At 39.1% G+C, this 22,529-nt stretch overlaps 1 protein-coding gene across 5 annotated transcripts in view; it reads left to right on the top strand.

Moving 5' to 3' along the window:
• Positions 1–22,529, top strand: part of PDGFD (platelet derived growth factor D) — a 149,342-nt gene that overhangs the window by 47,888 nt on the left and 78,925 nt on the right. The window contains exon 1 of one of the 5 annotated variants that reach the window (XM_032680869.1): positions 17,080–17,104. The exons of the other annotated variants lie outside the window; for them this stretch is intronic. Coding sequence (XP_032536760.1) covers positions 17,095–17,104 — 10 coding nt within the window. The 5' untranslated portion in view covers positions 17,080–17,094. Of the gene's footprint in view, positions 1–17,079; positions 17,105–22,529 lie in introns of those variants that run through there. 5 annotated transcript variants of the gene reach the window in all.

Raw genomic sequence — 22,529 nt, forward strand, 5'->3', positions numbered from 1 at the left:
CTTGACAGGAAACTGCCAGTAAAAGTTATTAACAGTCTATGGCTAGACAAAAAGTTAATGCCTCTTCTTCCTATTTATAGGATTCTTCCTGTTTACAGGATTCAGTTAAAGCATTGGAGGTGCTTAAACAATATCACATGCCAAAGAAGTGAATACATAAGGAAGGAACATCCAGGCTTGGAAGATGCTTGCCAGACTGGTAGCTCCATCCTTGTGATCTCCAACACATGACTGCATGGCAGAGTGGCTGCAGCTGTGCATGTACCAGAGAAGCTGGGCATCAACCAGGGCAGGGAGGTGGTATGCTCACATCTGACGTGGGAAGGTGGGGAATTAGATAGCACAGGACTGTGATATTAGAAACTAGGCATTTCATCACGAATGCTGTTGGAAGGGATTTGTGGAGATGCACTTGTGCAGAGTGATCTGGACAGCTGGATCCATTCTGTGTTATCTCAGAGAGGGCTACCTGAAACACCGCATACTCTTCTAACATCTTCCAATATTCCCACTCCCTGCTTTCCCCACACCTGCCTTCCCCACTACCTCAAGGCAGCAGCAGGCAACAGCAACCCATTCATACCTTTTCCCTCCTTAGGTACAGTGCACACCCAACTGGCAACCAAAGAATATTCCCTCTCTCTCCTTCCCAAAAATAGCAGCTTCTTCCCATCTGTTCCCTCAGAGCCAGCCAGCAGAGCCCGGGGGCCTGTGAGCCGGGGTGGGAGGATGCATTTGGCTTCTCAGCCAGCCATTCTTTGTGCTGCCCAGGGGAAAGGCAGGCTGCTGAATGTAGGCACTGGGTTTGATGTGCCAGCTGCCAATTGGGCCATGCTACTCTAGCACATTCCAGCCATGAGCAGTGTAAATGATACACCAGGAGTAGAGATGTGGTTTGCTTGCTGGCTCATGCTTCCCAACATTCCTGATCTGTGCAGCATGCACATCACACTTTCATTCTTTTCCTTTGATTGAAAAATTATGAATTTTTCATAATAACTGCTTTTCTGCTCTTTAGAGACTTGTGTCAATTCTCTCTCTTGACCAAAGAACAGAGGTTTTGGTACAGCTTCCTCATAGTATTGTGTGCCTAAAGGCATTTGCTCTTCTACTTATGTATATGCAAACATGTATGCACTTTTTGCTGTTGTACGCTTAAAATGCTGTGTATTTTCACACTGTAGGAAGCCAAGTATCAGGATACTAGGAAAAAGAGAATCACATAGTCACAGAATAGCTTAGGCCCAAAGGCATCTCTGAAAGTTTTAAAGGCCAACTCCAGTGCTCAAAAGGTCAACTAGAATAGGTTACCTAGGACTGTGACCAGTTGTATTTTGAATATTTATAAGGATAAAACTCCACAATTTCTGTGGGAAATCCTTTATATGATTTGACCATTCTTAAAACTAAATAAGTGGGTTTTATGATGTCTAAATGAAATTCCATGCATTTCAGTTTGTGCCCATTACCTCCTTTTCTTTGTGCACTACTAAGAAGACTCTGGCTCCATCTTCTTTACACCCCCTCCAGGTATTTATATACATTGATAAGACAGATTGACAGATGCTTTAAGACCTTATTAATCTTTGTGGACCTTTCCTGGACTGTCTCAGTATGTCCATGTCTCTGTTATGCTAAGGACCCCAGAACTGGGCACATGACTCAAGATGCGTCTTAGCAGTGCTGAGCAGAGGGGCAGGGCCACCTGCTGGCAGTGCTCTGCCTGATGGGACCCAGGAGGCTGTTGGCCTTTGTCACAGGAACACCTTGGTGGCATATGTTGAACTTGGTGTTCACCAAGTCTCACGAATCCTTCTCTGAAGAGCTGCTTTGCAGCTGTTTGATCACAGTCTGTCCTGGTGTTTGGCATTATTCCTTCCCAGATGCAGGACTTGTAATTTCAGTTTACTGAGCTTTATGAGGTCCTTGTCAGCCCATTTCTCCATCTTCTTGAGATCCTTCTAAATGGCAGCATATCCATCTGATGTATCAGCCACTCCTCCCAATTTTGTATCTGCAAACTTGCTGAGGGTGCACTCTTTTCCATCATACAGGTAATTAATGAGGATGCTAAACAGTATTTAGTAGATCCCAGTGTGAACCTACAGGGTGCACTACTACTGACTGGCTTTCAGCCTAGTCTGGATTTCATGTCATTGACCACAACCCTGGAAGCCTGAGAGTTTTCAGTCCAACTCACTGTCCATTTACCTAATGTATACTTCATCAGTTTACAAATGGAAAATGCAGTTGCTTCCTTGCCCTTTGTCAGCAGGTCTCCATTCTCATTCACCAGTAGGCTTGCATTTTCTCCAGTCTTCTTTCTGTTGTGGGTATACTTGTGGAAACTTATTGCCTAGCACCAGATGGGCTTTGGTTTTCTCAACCCCATCCCTGAATGCTCAGACTGTTTCTACATTTCTCCTGTCCCTTCTTCCACATCTTGTATGCTTCCTTTTTATGTTTGAGTTCAATCAGCAGGACCTTATTCATCCATGGAGGCTGCCTGACACTTGTGCTTGATTTCCTGCTTTTTGGGAATGGACCAGTCTTGAGCTCAGAGGAGGTGATCCTTGAAAGTCAACCCGCTCTTGAGCCCCTCTTTGCTCCAGGATGGTATCCCATGGAGCTCTTCCAAGCAGATCCTCTAACAGGCCAAAGTCTGTTTTCCTGAAGTCCAAGTCTGTCATCTTAGTGCTTGCCATGTTCCATCTTCTCAGTAGCCTGAACTCCATCATTTCATGATCCTGCAGCCAAGACTACTACCAGCCTTCGCCTCTCTCATCATTTCTTGTTGATAAAGATCAAGTCCAGCAGAGCTGGACATAACTCAGTAACCCTCAAACATAAGAGTTTTAAAGCTTATCTGTGAAATGAGTTACATTTTCTCAAATAATTGGTACCTTTTATTTGTTACACTATTTTTTTTTTCTTGAATGAGTGGAAGTTCACATCACCATTCCACAAGTCCAGAAGAGTTGTATTGTGACCTACTCTGTTTTTGTAGATGCCATGGCATGAACATTCCTTATCTCATTCACTAAGTATTATCCTATAATTCTATGCAGTGGCACCTATAGTAGCAGAGCCACAGTATAGTTACTCCTGGCTAAAATTTTTAACATGATTTGGAGGCAATCTGGCTTTGAATGTGGAACACATGACTACCATTCTTTCTGAAAATTCCTTTTAAAGATATATTAAATTTAAGGACATAAGAAAAATCATAGTTTTGTTCCCTCACACTGCAGAGAAGTTAAGTTGGTTCTATTGTCTTTTGTATGTGCTTGTCACATTGATCTCTTTCCAGCCTTTTGCCTGTACCAATATGGGAATGTCTTCCTGAAATCTGGTTTTGGGAAGAGAAATGCCTCAATTCTCGCATCTAATACTGCTTTACCAGGTTTAGGTCCACTTTCTTTCCTAGACCTGCATTCTTTCCCAAGGACAAGCCAGCGTTTGACTCTTAGTTTTTGCAGAAAATGCTGGTGGTGATATAATCAGTTCCTTACTGTCAGCGTGTCACTTCTCAGTTGGCTAGCACAGTAATAGACTAAAAACTTAAGTGGGTGGAAAACCAGCTTTAGATAATTAAGGTGGTTCATAATTATTTCTAATGTTACTGTTCTCTGAGGACATAGATAGTCATCCATGAATATGCTGCATTAGTTTGAAAAAGACTAATTTCTCCAAAAGGGAAAGATAATTTTATATAAAAATTTAACCACTAACAGCCTATTTAGATATTTCCATATATTTCTTTTATTGCAAGTAGATGTTAGCATGGTTCATAAGTGATGGGTTACACTAAGTGACATAATCCTAGCTTTTTCTGCATCTGACTGAACTCATGGACCTCAGTTGAGTGGCTTTGGTGGAGCTGGGGACAATATTTGAATATTACCTGGATATATTCAGGTAAGTAAATTTGTTATTAATAAGAAGCTGTGCAGACCATGGTACAATAGTAAATGTTGCTAGTCAGTATCATCCCTTTCCCCTAGAGCACTTTTATGATGATCCAAGCTTTTGATCACAGTCTTTTTACATGATCAAACTCACTTTCTGTCTCTAGAGGCTACAGAGAGAAAAAAATCGGATCTCTCCTAGAAAATTATGCTTCAACATTTGTCTTTAGTATCTCTTCCTAGATCTGTGGCACTCCCTCTGGTGAGTACTTGCCAGGAATTCTTTTCACGGGTATTTATAGCAATATTTCTTTTTAAAACCAAATCTTTTATGATAGACTTTGGCTTTTGGTCTCATTTTTATTCCATATCTCTACATCAGTTGTACAAGACCTTTGACATGTGGTAATCCGCTGGAATGAGAAGACTGTTCAGTTTAATGTAGGTTTACACAAGTTTTGAGGCTTTGTGCAAGTTTTGGGATATAATTCAAACAACTTTTTCCGGTATCATTATTGTTCAAGTCTTCCATACACTTTGTAGTATATTCTGGTAATTCTTGGCTTCATAATATGTGGATCAGATGAATTATCTGGGAAACAATCCAGCTGAAAATGAAGATTAAATGCAAGAAATATTGAAAATGCATCAGGAGGAATATTTCTTTAAGAAAGGTAGATAGATCAAAGTCTCAAAACAGGATTAGAAATAACTGATTGACAGCTCATCTTTCTATGTATACTCCCTTGCGTGATCTCTGATCCAGAACACTGGGTCACTCAGTAGTTTAAGTCAACCAAGACTTACCAGTAAGTTGAGTTGTCATTTTGTTGATCTTCTTTCTGTTGTATATATCATGCCTTATATGACCTTCCAAATGTGGGCAATTTCACAGCATTAATAACTTGGAAATGTCCTTATCTTGAAGAAATAAACAGTAGTGTTGCATGTTGCTTGCATCATACCTGGGGAATTCCTTCATATCCCTCCATCCTACTAATCAGGACTACATCCCTCTCACGTAAGAAAGCATGAGCTTTCTTACTTTCCTGGGAAAATTTCAGCAAATGTGTAAGAGATAATTACATAACTGCAAATTTAATTTCTTTCAGGGTCCTAAGCTTTAGTCAAAGTAATGACTTTTCAGAATTTCTAGCATTTGTCATCACATTTCTATGTAGTTTCCAGCCCTGGAGTCTCTGTACCTGATAGTGTCATCCCATTAATTTAGTTTGTTTGGGGTTCTTTATTTTTTTAGCTGTTGACTTCAATTTGAGCAGACCTAGGCCAAAAGATTGTTTTATATGGTAATATGGTAAAAATGCTACTTAATAACCTGAATTACTTAAGGGATGAAGGAGTCCGTTTTTCGTTTTCTTCCTTCAGCTAGTTCATGTTGGTTTTCATCCCTCCTTCTCTTTCTCTGTTTCATTATCCTCCATTCTTCTTTTCTGAACTTATAATAGTTACGATAAATATGAGAAAATAAAAGCCCCTTATTGCAAATGCTGCTGAGATTGAAGGTCTCTTAGAAATACCTGTGGTAACTTTCAAGCCGCTGCAATATTCGGCATGCTGTGCTGTGCTCTGTGTTAGGATAGCTAGCCTGCTATTGGTACTGAGATAGCTAATTTAAAGATAGCTCAGATATGTTTCCTTGAGCTCCAGTGACCGGAGTGTTAACTGTGAATAAGTACTCTGATTATACAGTGAATAAGTATTCTGTATAATATATGGGGTACACCCAACAAGATAATGGAAAATGGAAAGGGAAGACTGCTTTTCTTCATTTACAGGTATCCAGTTTGACTGCAGGAAATAAAAAAGGTGAAGAAAATTATATGAGGAAGGAGCAGGACACCATCATAATAAGGATCCCTGTGTCCATTTCTTCTTGTGATAGGGCAGCATTAAGATTCAAAGCAGCACAGCAGCACATGCAGCATCAGTGCCTTCCAGGCACAAGGGGATACAATTCAACATCATGTGCATTTGTCAGCAGATCGTGCCATTGGGAAGGGGGAGTCCACACTAAAGATTTCAGCATTTCTGCACTGACTCCAAGTTCTAGAATAGCGCATTGCCTCAAAATTATTTCCTTTACATTTGATCCAGTGAACTTTCCTCCACTTCTGCCGTCCCACATCTGTTTTGCTACACAGCTGTAACTGTTTTAAAGTCATCATAATAGAAAAGAAATCTTTTTTTCTTTCAAAGCAATCTGTAGTTTGGCAGGGAATAAAATGACCACTTCAGCCCTGGTGACAGAAAAATCTGCCTTTAATTGACAGAAATAACTTTCTCCAGACTCTTGTTTAGGCATATGTGAATATGTGTGCCTCTATGTACCCCGGGGTTTAATATGTACCATAGAAATACAGTTTAATGTTTTATACTTTGTAGTTTTCTTTGCCATGTTTCTCTGTGAATTCTTCTCTCTATTATGCTGTACTACTCCATTCAGTTTCATGCATTTCTATGCTGCAATGCTGTATTGCAGTTTCTCTTCCAATTCTTTACTTTTTTGTAATAAAGCATTTACTTTTCCTTATAAATAGTTTGAGGTTTTCTGCTAGTATTTTTTCCAGGACCTTAGTTTCCTATTATGAAAGGAAACTTTAATAAAGAGTGCTTTTACAAGCCAAGAAAATCCAGAGGCTCAGATCTGACCTGCAGCAATGTCAGGTCTACTGAAATAACTTTAGAGAGCCAAATGTTACTTGATGAACCAAACACAGTCAGCACAGCCTCTGAATGCCCTCTTCCTACTCTCAAACCAATGCGGGAAACAGAAGCAAAACACATTGCACAATTTTGGTCATGCATCCTGAAATATTTTTCAAATCTCCAGTGCCTTCGGAAGCTGCAGACTCAGCCTTTGGTAAGAGAGAATGTGAAGTTGCCTCTGGGCAGTGGTATGGCAGATTTCTGCAGCAGTTTTCTTCAACCATTCTGCCTCTCTCTGTTTTCCACAAGTTCACATCAAGCCATTCAGCATGGAATTTACAAGCCATAAAACTACATTATTCAGTCATGAAGTAACAGCCTCATCACATGACTTCAGCAAGGGCTCTTAAAAGGCAGCATCAGATTTATAAGCAGAGGAATTGCCAGCTATGTATAACATATGGTTCGCAGTGACACACTTGTGGGTTTCTGTCACCTGATAAGGTAAAATTCAGGTTAGGTATATCGTTGGTAGTCTTCTTTGTAAATTATTAAATGAGTTAAAAACAAAGCCAAGCGCTTCACATGGAGCATTATTATTGGGGAGATAGTATTGTTCCCCTCGGATGTGATTTTCTACATTGCAAATGAACTTTCAGGTTCTCCATTGTTTTTTGCAAAAGCAGACATGAGGCAGAAAGAGGCTGTTCTTCCATGTCACAGTTTGGTCACTGTCCCGTGAGTAGTTTAGCAATTTTCTGCTCTTCTAATACTCCTTCAGCAGGACACTCGAGTAGTATGTTCACTCAGTGGGTTTAGAGGGCTAGGGACTTGGCTGCCTGCCTTTGGAAGGTCCAGAGGCACATTGCTTTGCTGTTTGGGTACTTGTTACCTCTATTTTTGAAAGACAGAGGCAACATTTTCCTTTTTCTCTTTTTTTTTTTGGAAGCCTGCTAGATATACATAATCTTTCAAAACTAATTGCCAATGTCTCAGAAAGTTTTGTTTGTTTCCCTCTCACTTGAGGCTGCATTTCCAGGTTAGTGACCTGCAATATATTAATGAAGATATGCAGACGGTTTGTGCCTCACAGGAGAATGAAAAGGGGTAAAAGACACTGAGATCCCCTATATCACCCAAACATGTATGTACCTGGAGAGTAATTACACTGATTATTTTGAACACTTTAGGAACTGTTCTGAGGCACAAAATCTGTTAGTGCAGTCTGGAGCCCATTATTATGGATGAACGGGAATGGGGATATTGAGAGGTCTTTCACATGACTTCAGAATAGCTGTTGTCAATTAACCATGTCAGGACCCTCTAATATTGCAAAAGATTGTAAAAGGTATTTAGAGATCATTAAAAGATTAGCCATTTAAAGATCATTTAGAAGGTACTGAAAGCCCTTCTAAAGCATGACCCTGGAGATCTTACTAGATCCATGAATGCCTGTGTGGACACTTCTCTTTTACAAATTAGCTCTGTACTATTTTGGTAGTCATGACATTAGGACATTCATAATTTAAAACTTCGAGATTTTATGATAATATCAGCATAATTCCTATCATTTTTTCTGATTGCATGACATTTCATAGCTCATGGAAGAGTGGGATGTTGTCTCATTTTTGGCACAAGTGGTGTTTTGGTGACATGAGTCAGCAACAATTTAAGCAGAGACCATATCTGATTCTGCTTGCTGTGATTGCCTATCTGTTTCTTCTCTACTGTTTGCAATTATTTATCTCCAAATTGAGGAAATATAAAGATGGCTATTCTGGTTTTGTAATGATTGTGTTCAAAGTCTGATTCTACACCATTCTGAAAATCATAGAATTCTGAGTATAACATTATACAGTGCAAGATTACAAAAAAAATTATTTCCAAGAATAACACTCAATGCATAATTAACTTAGCAAAGTTAATAGTTCCTAACATTAATGTTTGCCTGAAGTCAGAGTGACATGACTCTGGCTTGAGGGAGGGACACTGTGTTTTGTTGTAAGCCTGGTGTTTCACTGACATGTTGATGCTGCCGGCGCCTTTGTGTACTGCAAATTATTTAATTCTGAAGTTGCACAGACTGTTTCAGTGTGGGAGTGGTGCTGAATTATGTTTCAAAATAAAAAAAAGATGTGAAACACAAAAGGGGGAGTAGAAGCAGCTCTTCAGCGGGAGGCTTCAGAGGCAGGAGCTGCGAGACACAGACAGGGCAGTGGTCGGTACTTAGGGGCATTGTGGACATTGCCCACAGTCCCTTGGAAGTGTTCAGAGTATTTGATTTGTTCACCTTTTGATGGATGCTTGTGAGAAAATGGCACAAGTCTCATCTTCTAATTTCTTTTAACATTCACTCTAGGAATGTCTTTTGAATAGCAATCTCACAAAGATGCTGGAGCACATAAAAAATTATGGTTTTAAAAGAAAAAAAGAAGAAGAACAAGTGTATGAAAACTTAAGGTGGAGACATGAACAAAAAATACCATCTTAAGTCAACAACATTTCTTACCAATGCAACATAAAAATGTGATATTTGAATTAGCTGAAACATTACTTTGATGCTTATGAGTATCCTTTAAGTGATGCGATAGTCCTGGAAACAGGGGAAGATGTCACTGAAATTCTGAAGAGAAATGGTGAGCTGTACACATTGAATTGCACATTGTATCTTAACAATTTTTATGTAAGAAAGGATGACAAAGTCTTTTGCAGCCCTATCAGTGATTCCCAATTACTCTACTGGCCTGTGTGGACTTTGTGATTATTAGTTATTGATTAGGATTAATTAGAATTATACAATTCCATAAATATCATAGCACTCTAGTGAAGGGTAGAATAAATACCTAAGGAGGTCATTGGTGCAAATCACAGATTCATAGAATCATTGAGGTTGAAAAAGACCTTGCCAACTAGGCCATAGCACTAAGTGCCATGTCCAGTTCTTTCTTGAACACCTCCAGGGATGGTGACTTGACCATTTCCCTGGGAAGCCCATTCCAATGCTTGGAAACTCTTTCAGTGAAGAAATTCTTCCTAATTTCCAACCTAAACCTCTCTTGGTGCAGCTTAACTCCATTTCCTTTTGCCCTGTCACTAGTTGTCTGGGGGAGGGGTCGACCCTCACCTTTGTACAATTTCCTTGGGTTTGTGCCAAGTACACAATGTGCTTTTGCACACGTGGGAGCTAAAGCTTGTTAGCTTTTGTACAAACTAGCTTGTTGCTTTTGTGCAATATGGGCATGGGCCCTGCTGAGCTCAAGTACAATTAACAGTAATGATGCATGCTGTTAAAACCTGCCATTTATTAAGCACAGACTGACTTTCATATTTGCTGTAGCAGACTGCTGTGGGCTTGGGTGTGGCCTCTCCTGTGGGGTGTGTGTCCTCTTCCTGAGCCACACCGGTGCTGGTGGGAAAGTAGGGGAGGCCGCAGGCATTACCAGCAGACCACTTCAACTCTCTTTCTTTCCAAGACAATTGTCAGAATCCTGGGAACAGGGAGCTCAGGTCTCTCTTCCCCCAGTCCAAAATTCCAGGTAGATGTGGAACACATACCTCACTGAATTTGAGAATTTGTCTGTCATTAATTTTTTTGAATTGTTTACTGCACTTATCTAAAAGATGGTACACATTTTGTATTGATTTTATTGTGGCTTTCCTGTCATATAAGACAAATCCTACTTATTTCTTTCTTCAAAAATTTCTCAGAAGTGAGTTTTATGCTGGCACATCAGAAAATGACACCAGTTGTACTTCAGAACAACACTTCAAAGATTTTATTGATTTTTAGGTTTTTTCAGAGGAATGTTTCATCAAGGGCTTTCAGTGAAGTTCTTTCTTCAACGCTGCTTGTGATATATAGTGCTCTGAAAAGACAAAATATTGTCTTCTTAAATGATTGACCTTCAGGGGCAAAAGCATCAGTGACTGAAGAGTTTCAGAAAGGTATATTAGTAATGCAGGTTTTTCTACTTATAACATTTAGAACTATATTCTTGCAGGAGTGAAATATGAAGGCATCTTTCAGTTAAAATTGTATTCTCTGGGAGTACCTGTGTTCACCTCCTTGTTTCTATGTGGATGTGTGCTCATTTTATTCAGTTTTAATCTGAGAAATCTGAATATCATAATATGATCAGCATTTCACGTTGTGTCTTATTTTTTAAAGTTTATACAAGATTGCATTCATGAGTTGTGTGCGTTTATGGGTAGAGAGAGGGTGAGAGGGAATAAGGAAAGTTGAGGGGGAAAACAAGTGTACTATGAGATATGAGATTAAAGTTTTATTGTGAGTCTTTCAGGGTCTGTCTGTATTACTGGAGATGAGCCATGACACGGTTACACACTTTTCCAGGAGGAGTGCTGATAAACCCTTGTGTCACACCAAAGCAGATGGGGTCTATGGTAGAGATGAATCAGGGAAGCTCCTTGACAAATATGTATAGTGCTGTTAAAAAATATCTGGAGGATTACTGCTCATATCCATCTGCCTTTAAAGCTGGACTTGATTAACTACCATGGCCTTGAGTTTATCTTTTTAATTCTGTGCTTGGAGAGAGAGCTCAGGTGCTGACCACCATGCCCCCAGGGACAGTCACCACTCAGCACATTCCAGGGCTGGCTGGCACACCACCCACCATGCAGGGGCATGTTTTGGAAGGCAGGATCAGGTTAGCTCAGGTCTGCTCACAGTCCCATTAAGCACCCTTAAGAATAACATCTCTTATGAAGATGAAGACTTCATTCACTCCCTTCTTTTTTTTTCTTTTTTTTTTTTCCCCCAAGATTAATGGCTGTGGTACACTTTGACAGCTTAGGATGAGTTTTTCCAAGATGAATATCTGCCCTAAACCATATTATTTTAATTATTTTCTCTGGGAAAATGATGACCAGAAAATTTCAGGAAGTTCTGAGAATAAAATTGGAGAAGAAAATGTTTGTTTTCTGATCTTGGTAAATGTGATGACTTTTTTTTGAGTATCTGTAACTTCTCTGTATTTTGATGGACACTTGAAATCTGTCAGGTGGTTGGTGGTGTGGATGAGGGGCTGAATTTCTGAAAAAAAAAACAAACAGGTTTTGTTGTGCCCCTCTTACACACACAACAGAAAAGCTGTGTGTTTGTCTGTGCTTAGTGGATATTCCACGGAGTCTTTGTGACTGCAGCCACAGTCACATGGAGCATCTCCTGGTCAAGGCTGAAGAAGACTTTCACCGCAATCAATCCAGGGCTTCCATGGGAAACACAAGGCTGAATGTGCTTTCTATGACATCTCAGCTGACTGAGTAGTGAAGAATATTGATGTTTTGTGTAGGGGAAGCATGGTATTTACCAGTGCCCATGAGGAAGAAGTGACTGCTCAGGAGGCAGTGCTACACTCTACTCCTCCCTCTCCAAGTGGTGGGTGACTTGAAGCCCCATGTGAGGTGTGTTGCCTCCAGCACAAGAACTGAAGCACACGCCCATGCATCATTGGCTGCTACAGCATTTGAGGTCTCTGGTTCACTCCTTACAGATTCCTGACTCCCAAATCATAGTACTCAGAATACCCAAAACTGGTAGCATGAAGTTGGAAATCACACTCTTACCATTAAACCCAGACAGCAGAGGTCACTGATGGTGGGGGTCCTTTTTTTGTGTGTGCCTCATTTAGGTCTGTTTCTAACCTGTGTAAGCGCTCAGGGGCTTTATCTACAGCTGGATATTGCGGGGCAAGGTAACTCTGATACACATCCCAGGAGAGATTTTAGATGAACTAGGCACTTTGTCTCATGAAATTGAAATATATGCCAATGGTTTTTTTCTTATGTAAAGAGTGATCACATAGCATTGGGGCTGGCCATCATATTTATCTTTATTAAAAATGAGACAAAGAGCCAAGGTTTGTGATGCCACAGCAGCACCAAATGGTGGCAGAGAAAAAAAAATAAATCAACCCCTACTGGTTTTAACCTCTTTGTTCTTCTTAAGGTGTGCTAGTTTGAGGAGGGTTTGGGTAAGGAACAAGGGTTTGAGTAAGGAACCTGCAGTATCAAAGGTTGTGCTAATAGGTGAGAACACATAATCAAACCTTCTGTTTTTTGGAAAGGAGGCATAAACAACACACTTCTATAAAGTCAGGTAAAGTTGTCAGTGTTGTCAAGTGCCTGTAACAGATTATGTTAAATGTTTATTGCAGGCACAAGTGCTATGTCTCTCGTTTTGAGTTAGCCAAGAGGAAGAAAAAAAGTTGAAACGTGGTCTTGTCCAAAACAAAAGGAACGGTGAATCTTTTTAAAATTTCTGTCATCCCCAGTTAGGCGTGATCAAAGCACTGCTGAGGTGGTTTACGTCTCTGCCTCTTACTAAAACTTAATACAAACCATTCAATTCTTGTGTGAGAAGCCCGAGGTCAGCACATTGACAGCAGGGCAGACAGACCAGGAAGCTGATTAATTTTTCCTCAAATCTGACTTGCTGTCATTATAGAATTGATATTAAATTCTGGTAGCTGATTAAACCTTGTGGCAGCAGTCTCTGAGGTCCAGGGCCCTCTCAGTCATATCAGATGCAGTGATGGTCTTGGTCAAGGAACTGAGCTGTAATGAGGGAGACTGAAGCAAAGAAAATTGTTTGTCCTTGCCTAGGTGTGAGCAGGTCCTCAGTGGAGGGGGATAGGTGGTCCCCAGAGTCCCCAGAGAGGAACTGGAGAAAGCAACAGCCCCATGCACTTGCTTGCAGCCTCCTACTTCAAGGTGAGAATTGCCATATCAAATAATAGGCATACCAAAGTGAGACAACTCAGCTGTGCCTGCCAGCAGATAAACATCTTAATTGATTCTGAATTCACTGAATATAAATGGAGACTGTGTGACAGGTTTAGTGACGTGCCTTATTTTCAGGCAGCAAAGATATGACCCTCGTCAGCATGTTCACATCCCAATCCTGAATTTGCTTCGGTCACACTCCCCAAAGAAAAACTAGTCTTATCCTCTGCCATTGATATAGTTGGACATCTTCTTTGTCCTTATACTGTGAGAATGAAAAAAGAAGAGGTTACTCTGACCAGGTGGAATCCAACACAAATGGTGTCAGGTTAAATTTACAAACTGTTGGGAGCAGCCCTACAGAGAAGAACTTTGGGGTACTGGTGGATGAAAAACTGACCATGACCTGGCAGGATGAACTCACAACTCAGAAAGTTAGCCATATCCTGGGCTGCCTCAAAAGAAGTGTGGCCAGCAGGTCGAGAGAGGTGGTTCTCCCCCTCTGCTCTGCTCTGCTCTGGTAAGACTCCACCTAGAGTACTGCATCCAGATTTGAGGCCCTGAGCCCAAAAAAGAAAAACAAAAACATGAGTCTGTTACAACAAGTCCAGAGAAAGGCCCTGGAAATGATCAGAGAGTGGAACACCTCTCCTGTGAAGACAGGCTGAGAGAGTTGGGGTTTTGCAGCCTGGAGAACAGAAGGTTCAGGGGAGACCTTACTGTAGCCTTTCAACACGTAAAGGGGGCTTATAAGAAAGATGGAGAGAAACTTTTTACCGGGGCCTATAGGGACCATTCAAGAGACAATGGTTTTAGACTGAAAAGAGCATAGGTTTATATTGTATGTAAGGAAGAAATTCCTAAAATGGGGGTGGTGAGGTGCTGGAACAGATTGCTGAGAGAATCTGTTGGTATCCCACTACTAGTAGTGTTCAAGGCCAGGTTACAAAGAGCCTTGAGCAACCTGATCAAATTACAGATGTCCCTGCCAATGGAGGGGGATGGAACTAGATCTTTGAAAGTCCCTTCCAATGCAAATCATTCTATGATTCTAAAACAAATTAGTGTAATAATCAACAGTTGGTCCAACCTGGTCACTGTAAAGTTTCCATGGGTATGATATGCAGAAGAGTGTAAGAAGCATAAATGAGTTCTTCAGGGGCTGATTGGGAGATGCATCTTTGTAAGTTAAATAGCAGACTAACTGTGATGGTCAAGGGTCGCAGATCGTAGGTCATAGTTTAGGCATCAACAGTTTGAAGCACATAAGAAGTTGTGAGTGAGCCATGACAAATTATACAGGCTTTGGAAGGCAGGACAAGTACCATGTATTTGATATGGCAGAGTAGAGTTGGTCAGTAAGCGATGTACAGATGAGGTGATGTGGTCAAAGGCACAGGCCTGGGAAAATGATGTCTGCAGGAGGTTTCAGGATGGATATGAACAGCGCACAAGTCCACATGATACAGGTAGAGATGACAGCTTAGGCTGCATCTCAGCTATACAGCTGGCTGTGAGAGAACAGGTACAGCTTATGCATGGCATAACAAATATAGGACATGAAGTAAAAAGATGCTGCCAACACTATGGGCTGGAAATATGGTGATAGAATGCCAGTGAATGAGATGGAAGGGACTACCTGGTTTTTTTCTACATATGAGTACATTTTTTGTCATATATATCTGACTTTACTGGATACAGCAAAGCTCAGCATTTGTCAGCTATTAATTGAAATTAATTATCCCAGGTATGGAGTGTTCAGCAAAGCTTTGATGTCTCACTGCCTGGAAGTGACAATTTCTTAATGGCTGCTGTTGTATTATGTGAAAAATTGTACAGAGAAGTATGTGAGCATTGTACTGTCAGGTTTGGTGATTTGCTCAATTTTCTTCTTGTTTAATATTGCAGAATATTCATATTTTCAGTCCTCAGAAATGTGACACTTGTACAAGGCTTGTGACAACTGCTTCGGTAAGGAGCTTGGTACTCTGTCAGCTTGGCACACTGTTGACTCTGCAACTTACTCTTGAATGAGGGAAAGTAGGCAAGCAAATGGCCTTTTAAAATAAATGTTTGTCATATGTTTGGTTTTAAGGACTTACATGAGTAATAAAATTTAAAGTAATTTTTATTAAAGTTCTTTCTACCTTTGGAACAAAGCAAGCTTTCCTTAAAGGTCATATTTGTTCCTGAAATCAGAAAACCAAAGCCCCTTCTTTGGGCAGAGCTCTTCTGCAGGGCACGAGCTATAATTACAGTATAGCCCATTACTTAATTTTAGGCAATCAAACGCACACAACTTTATCTCCACTACGACAAATAATCCTGAGAAGGGAGAGAGTGAATTTTGCATATATTATTCATGCCTGTTAGAAAACAAATAGAATACAGTGACACTTGTCTTTTTCCAGACTTTTAGGTCCATATGCAGCTTCAGAGGCATGAGTAGTTTCACCAAGTGCTGTTGAGGGACTTCAGATCCCTTTGGCAAAATACAGGAACTCCCTTCACCTTAGTCTCTATGAATAGCTACCTCTCAAGGTCAAAAATGCTACTTAGTGAATACGAACTTATGAAAACATCGGTTTAAAAAAGTATATTTTCCGTGTTATATTTCTGACTAATTTTGATCCGAATGTCTTCAGAATATTAAGGAGCAGCTGCTGGGTCTCATAGAAGTTTTCTCTGACACACATTATAATGCCAAGGTGTTGCTGCAAATGAAAAATCCTGGAATTTTTTTAGAGGGTCACAGAAAACTATCTCTCCTATAACTGAACTGTACATATCTGTCCTCTAAATTGGCATTTTTTCCTTTATTTATGTTAAATGGACAGTTTGGAGAAAAAAAAAAACCTCACAAAAAAGACTTCAAACAAAACCTCCCCTCACACTAATAAACATGTTTATTGCACATTTGCTGCTACTACTGCTGTTTTAAGTAATTGTCTGGATTGCACAAAACTTTGCAGTGTTGCCACCAAAACTGTTAGATTGTTTATTCTAACCCTTCTTTCTTTATCTTATATTCTAATTGCCTTGTTTTGTTGAGTTGAACATTCCATTTTTCTAAATGTAGGTTCCATATGAAGGATACATTAAAACTACCCAAGACAGAAAGATTAGACAATATTTTGTTAGCAACTACTCCTTCTGTATACGTCGACCTTTTCCATCAACTGAATGAGCATTGACAGATGTGCTCCTTTCAATGCTTAGGATTCAAAGTGGAATAAATTGATATAATTGCTGATCTGTTTTTCTACTTTTTTGGTATGTGTGTGCTTTCAAAGCAGAGTATAGGAGAAGTGGTTGGTATCCATAATGAATGATGACAAGTAATGATTCTCATACCTGTCAAACACATAAATATGCTGTCACACTGGATGAAACTGAAGAAGAGATGTCAACTGCTTTGTTATATAAAAATTTTTGGAAAAAGACAAGGTTAGAAATTAATGCAGCTGAGAACTCCTTTCTCTACATTCCTTTTCCATTCATTATTTTACTAATTTGAAAGATACTTTAAATACCATGTACAGCCCCTGAGATCTGGTTACGTCCTTCTCAGAGTGCAGCATTGACACACCGTTTGGAGAATTAAATTCATACCTGAATTTAGTGGAGAAATAATTCCATTACTTTTTTGTTGTCATTTTAATTAGTTTTGCTCCTTATCCCTGGAGTTATCCAGAAGAAATCAGATTCATGAACATGCACTTCATACTGCTGCTGGAATCAAGCTGGCAGATACCTCTGTGTTAGGTTATTAATGTTTCCCAGTAAGTAGTCAAAGTGCCATATCTCTCTCCCATGTGCAGGTATTGGTTACCCCAAATATATGTGTATATATACACATATATATACATATACACATTTTGTCAGTTATCTCCTGATCTCTAATCTTCACACTAAAGGTTTAGGAAAGGCAATTTTAACATCATCTAGTTCCCATAGATCTCTCTGATCCCTCTTATTAAGACACTCAGTCTTAAATTGAGAGTGGGAATGGCCTGGGAAAATGCTCACCATGAGCTCTTGAAGGTCAGGTGCTTGCTAATCGTGTGAGGTTATTCTACTGATTCTACCAGTGTTTTACTGCATGGCCTTGAAGAGATCAGTGAAACACTGCAGCCATAACATCTCTAAGACCTCTTTGCTGAAGTGATCTTTGGGATGTTACCAAATGCTATGAGGTAAGACTCGTAAGAAGAAAGGCAGAGATAACAGAATATCTCAGCATAATTCAGTTCAGAAGTTGAGCAAAAAAAAGACAGTGGGTAACCAATCTTCATTTGTTCTGCTGTTAGCAGAACTATTGTTTCTAACCTAGTATATTTTGGCTATGGACTATAGCCTATGATGCTCTCTTTCGGCTTTATCATCTATGAACTCTTTATCTGACAATAATGTATTTGTTGATTATTGGATATATATCAATAGTTATCCTTTGTCCCCATTTTTCTATTTCCTTTTTTTAATGACATTGTGATTATGACCTGTAGATCACAGATTTAGATAATGATTTGGTATTTATTTATTAGGTAGCTAACTGCTGCCTGTTGTCACAAAACTGCCCTGAAAACACCTCTTCAGTGAGGTTTGAGAATAGGGGATCCCAAATTTTACTTCTTTTCCTCATGCTATATTATTCCATCTTCAGCGATGGACTTTCTGAATGAGGGTAGTCTTGTGTTTCCCAAGACCTGTCTGGGTATTACTACTAGTGTGTATTAGCACTTTTAAGAGCAACTATGAGACATGCACAGTAAGTCTCATTTTCTTGTCTTCCCTTATCCAGTTTCCTTTTCATAGTAGTTTTCATCAGTTTTTGCATCAGTGATGCATATAAGACACAGTTAAAGAACTTAATGGTGCTCTGAGTTTTTGTTCCTACTTGATTATTCTCTGCAGAAATTCTTTCTTTTAGGGAAATTATTTATCTTAGTGCTCCATAAATTTTGTTGATTGTCACAATAAATTTTTTTAATCCCAATTGTTAACTTTTATTTCTGGAAATTTGGTATTATGCAAAGATTTTGCTGAAGCAAACAGTGCGGGAAAGAGTGCAATCAGGTTTGGATCTAGGGGTCCCTAGTCAGTTTAAGTCTCTTTCCCTAACATAATTGCCGTATCCAGATGTGGAAAATGTCATCGAAAATGTTGCAGAAGAGCCTGATTGTTATAAGAAAAAAGCTCTGAGTAATTTAAATGCAATTGCAGAATATAAATACATGTAAGACAACAGTATGCATAAGATTTTCACATATTGGTGGTGGAGTTAAGAAGAACAAAATAGCATTGTTTATGGTTTCTCTCTAGCAGAAATGAATGAATATTGCATAAAAAAATTGTATCCTGAAGAGGAGAAAGTCCTTTCTCTTACATAGTGTATCATGCTTACACAAGATTAGTAATTTTTGGTATCAGTTCTATCCAGTGTTTCCCTTGTCTTTAATTTGTTTGCCAGTATTTTATGTATTTTTTAAAGAAAATGTTGGAAGTTTTTTAAAGAAATGTAGAGATTAATATAGGTTTTTAAAAACCACTTTCTAGTGATAAGCCATTCACAAAAATGAAAAAAAAAAAGAAAAAGTGGTGAAATACAAGTTATTGATGATTAATGCTGGAGGATGTGTTCCTTTACAGGTTTATGAAAAGGTCTACTGAAAACACAACTTTATAAATAGTAATTGAATCTTTATTTTCAAGTTCAGATGTCACTTTGGAAGAAAGCTTTAGCATTTTTTATTCCTTTCTTTCTCCAACTACTTTTGCACTGATTTTGCCATAAATACAAGCCCATTTTTCAGCCTTTTTCCTTCAAAAGAATCAAAGTAAAAAGTCGATTACATTCATACTGTTGCCACTGCTGGAATGCATTTTTTTTTCAATATTTTAAGCATGTGCTCATACTTCTGAATGGACAGAGACTACTGATAATGTCTAAGATAATGCAGAGAAATCTTCAATCTCTCATTGTGTTGAATAATACCAGCTTTATTCTGCCTTTAAAGATTAATAGTTTTGCTGGGATATGTTAAACTCCTTTGATGTTTAAATATAAGAAGCTATAGCTCTTTCAGACAACATTAAACAGAAGTGACATTTCTTTTTCAATCTTGATGGTTGGCAAAATTCTCTCACTAGTATGTACACCAACTAAAGGGACCTTGTGCACCTTCATCTAATTCACATACTAAAACAGTGTCCAGAGAATATGAGGTGTGTATTGCTTGCATTTAAAATATGCTTTGGTCAAGGTTTTGGTTTTGCATTTCATTTTTTTTCTTGGTTTTTGATTCTATCAAAAGCCCAAGGGAGTTTTTGAGTTGACTTTAGTAGCATTTGAACAGGGCACATAGGGGTCTGAAACTCACAGTCACTTTGCCAAGAAATTGTTTTTCTTGATCTGTTTGACCAAGCATTGATTTTGCTCCCCCACGTGCTCTGAATGCACTTTAGAATAATGTCTGCTTTTATTAGCAGCTTTTAAGGCAGGGAGCAGTGTGATGTCTTTCGTAAGCATCTTTACAGCACAGCAGCATCACAGCTGCTAGAAGAGCTTTGTAATATATGTGTGTTAATTTCTGTTATAAAGTACTTGTACTAAAGTAGGTGTGATTCTACTTAGGGACTTCTTTAAAAAATGGAGTCCAGCCCTAACATCTCATTGACATGCAGTAAGGAAGCCTGTTGTTTAAGTCAGAAGTGTTGTAGCCCTTCTCCATTTTCCTCAAGGTGTTCACTTCCAGCAGACAAGCTCTGGTCCCAGTGATCTGGAGAATGTATTTCATCTGCCCTTCCTGCACTCCCTCGTCTGGCATAAAAAATCCACTTCCAAACCTCACCAATGTGAATTGGCCACAGCAAAGAGAGGATCAATGAAAACACTTTGTGCCCAAAGGCATTTTGATTTTTTTTTAATGCAGTTAGTCTAATTAAAATTTTTCCTTTTTCTCAGACCTACTGGCAAACTGTAATGGATGTGAATATGCAGTGACTTGCTTTTTATATATTCTCCTTTCACTTATCATTGTTGCAGTGATCTGCTTTTTGTGCCCCTTTTCTGGTTTTTTTCCTATCCTGCCAGTTGTCATTATGGCAGCTTTTGCAGAAGGGTTTTGCATAAACATATGGTGCCCAGCTCAGGAAACACCTTGAATCCTGAGGACTACAAATCGCTGCCATAGTACCTTTTAAGAGCAACAGCCGTGTTTTAAAGAGACATCACTGAAGGTGTCCCCAGGCACTTGTGGCGTGCTCCTTTGCCAACCCAGGAGGAAGACTTCGAAGAAGCTGTGGGCACGTCTGTCCTAGATCTTACACTGCACAGCAGAAACCAGCACCAGGTTTAGGGGTTTTTTTAGAATTGTATATCTACAGTTGTTAGGTGCAAAAACCTTGTGTAGGCCTTATTATGTTCAAAGAGGGGAGTGAATTGAGAAATGTGTTGCTTGTCATTGTGACCAATGATATACAAACAGTCTGATGGTTTTCTTTGTGTGATTATGGAATGAGGGGAGGAAGGGAGAGGTGGCTCACGCACCAGATATGATTGATCAGCATGTTAACTAGTGTAGCAAAATCTCATCTGTTTATATGGTTTACATATTTCCCAACTATGAAAAAGGGATGAGAAGAAAAGAATCACAGAAACAAAATCCAACATGAAAAATTGAACCCCAGTCCTGTTACTGATGAAACTAGCACAGTTTCAAGAAGACTAAGATCATGTCCTAAGAGACAGTCTACATGAACATCCACTAATACTATCCTCCTCTAATTCTGCTTGGCAAGAACGGAGGGGGCTTTTCTGTTCAGATTTCTATTTTTTGTTTGGAATGTGCTTAAGCACCTGGCTGTCTTCTGCAATAATCAAGCAGGATCTAGAATAAAGGTTATTATAATAAGACAGTCTTTCATAAGAACTAATTGCAACTTAATTGTGGTTTGGGTTTTTGAGTTTCTGTCTGGTTTCTTTTATTTATGCTGGTAATGAAGTGAGGGGCATAGTAAAACATATTGAGACCCAGACCTATCCTGATAATTGTGTTACTTCTTGTTAAAATACGAAGACACTTAAAAATTATTTGTACCATGAGCAGATTTTATACAGAAACAGCGCCCCATCTGCCTCACTTCTTTCCATAGTTTCTACGAAAGAAGTAGCTGAAATAGCTTTAATTCAGAAGCAATGTTTATAGTTTCTTTAATCACTGTTTACTTTCAGTAAGAGAGCTTTTTCAAGTAATGGGAGTAAAATATATTCTTCTATCAATCAGTCTAAACATTAAGAATGCTAAGTAGAAAACTATTATAATTTAATCATAGATGTACTCATTTAGAAGAAAAAAATCACCAGAGGCATGCATGCAGAAGTGTCTTAGCTGTGTATGCAGAATCTCAAAAAAAGGACTGTGAATATATAATTCTGCATGCACAGAAAATCAAACTATCAACATTTTGACTTCTGTCACAGTATGCAGTAATCCATGGCATGTCTGATGAAAAGCAGTTTTAATCTACCAGAAAATGACTATTGTCTCTTACAAACACGGAATCAGGAGTAATTTGTGTCCAATCAGTCTGTATTTTGGATGTCCTGGATGTGGGATGGGGCAGAGAAGGTGAGAGTAAAGCCCTGAAGAAGGTGTGGTGCTCACAGGTACCCAAGAAGAGAGGTGGAAGATTTATGGTGAATTTAAGGAGTTCTGCCAGACTTGTAGTACAAATGTGATGCCCAAGTGGTATTTTGGATCTACCCACAATTTGAGATACAAAGAATATGAGTAATGACAAATGTATTGATTCTCCTTATAAAGCAATCCAGTGCCCAGTCTCTCTGAATTATATGTTTTATCTGAATCCCAAGGTAATTTAGATTATTTTGGTGATATTTATTCAATACATGGTCTCCTAGGACTACAGTCTGTTTACCATTAGATTTGTTAACACATACCGTAATAGAGTCTTGATCTTAGTCTGCTGGAAGTAACTCTATATTAACAATATTGCTGCTACTATGATGATACTGTTGAATTTGGAGAGTAATACTACCTTTCATGTACTTCCACTAACCCTAGATATTTATGGTAACATCAAGTGCTTTGACAGTCTTTGCCTCCTACTCCTTTAGTTTCTGAGAGAAAATACAGTCTTCAGGCTTCCCCATAATCAGCCATGTGTTACATTTTGGTAGAAAGA

The sequence above is a fragment of the Chiroxiphia lanceolata genome, chromosome 2, assembly GCF_009829145.1.
Source record: "Chiroxiphia lanceolata isolate bChiLan1 chromosome 2, bChiLan1.pri, whole genome shotgun sequence".
Lineage (NCBI taxonomy): Eukaryota > Metazoa > Chordata > Aves > Passeriformes > Pipridae > Chiroxiphia > Chiroxiphia lanceolata.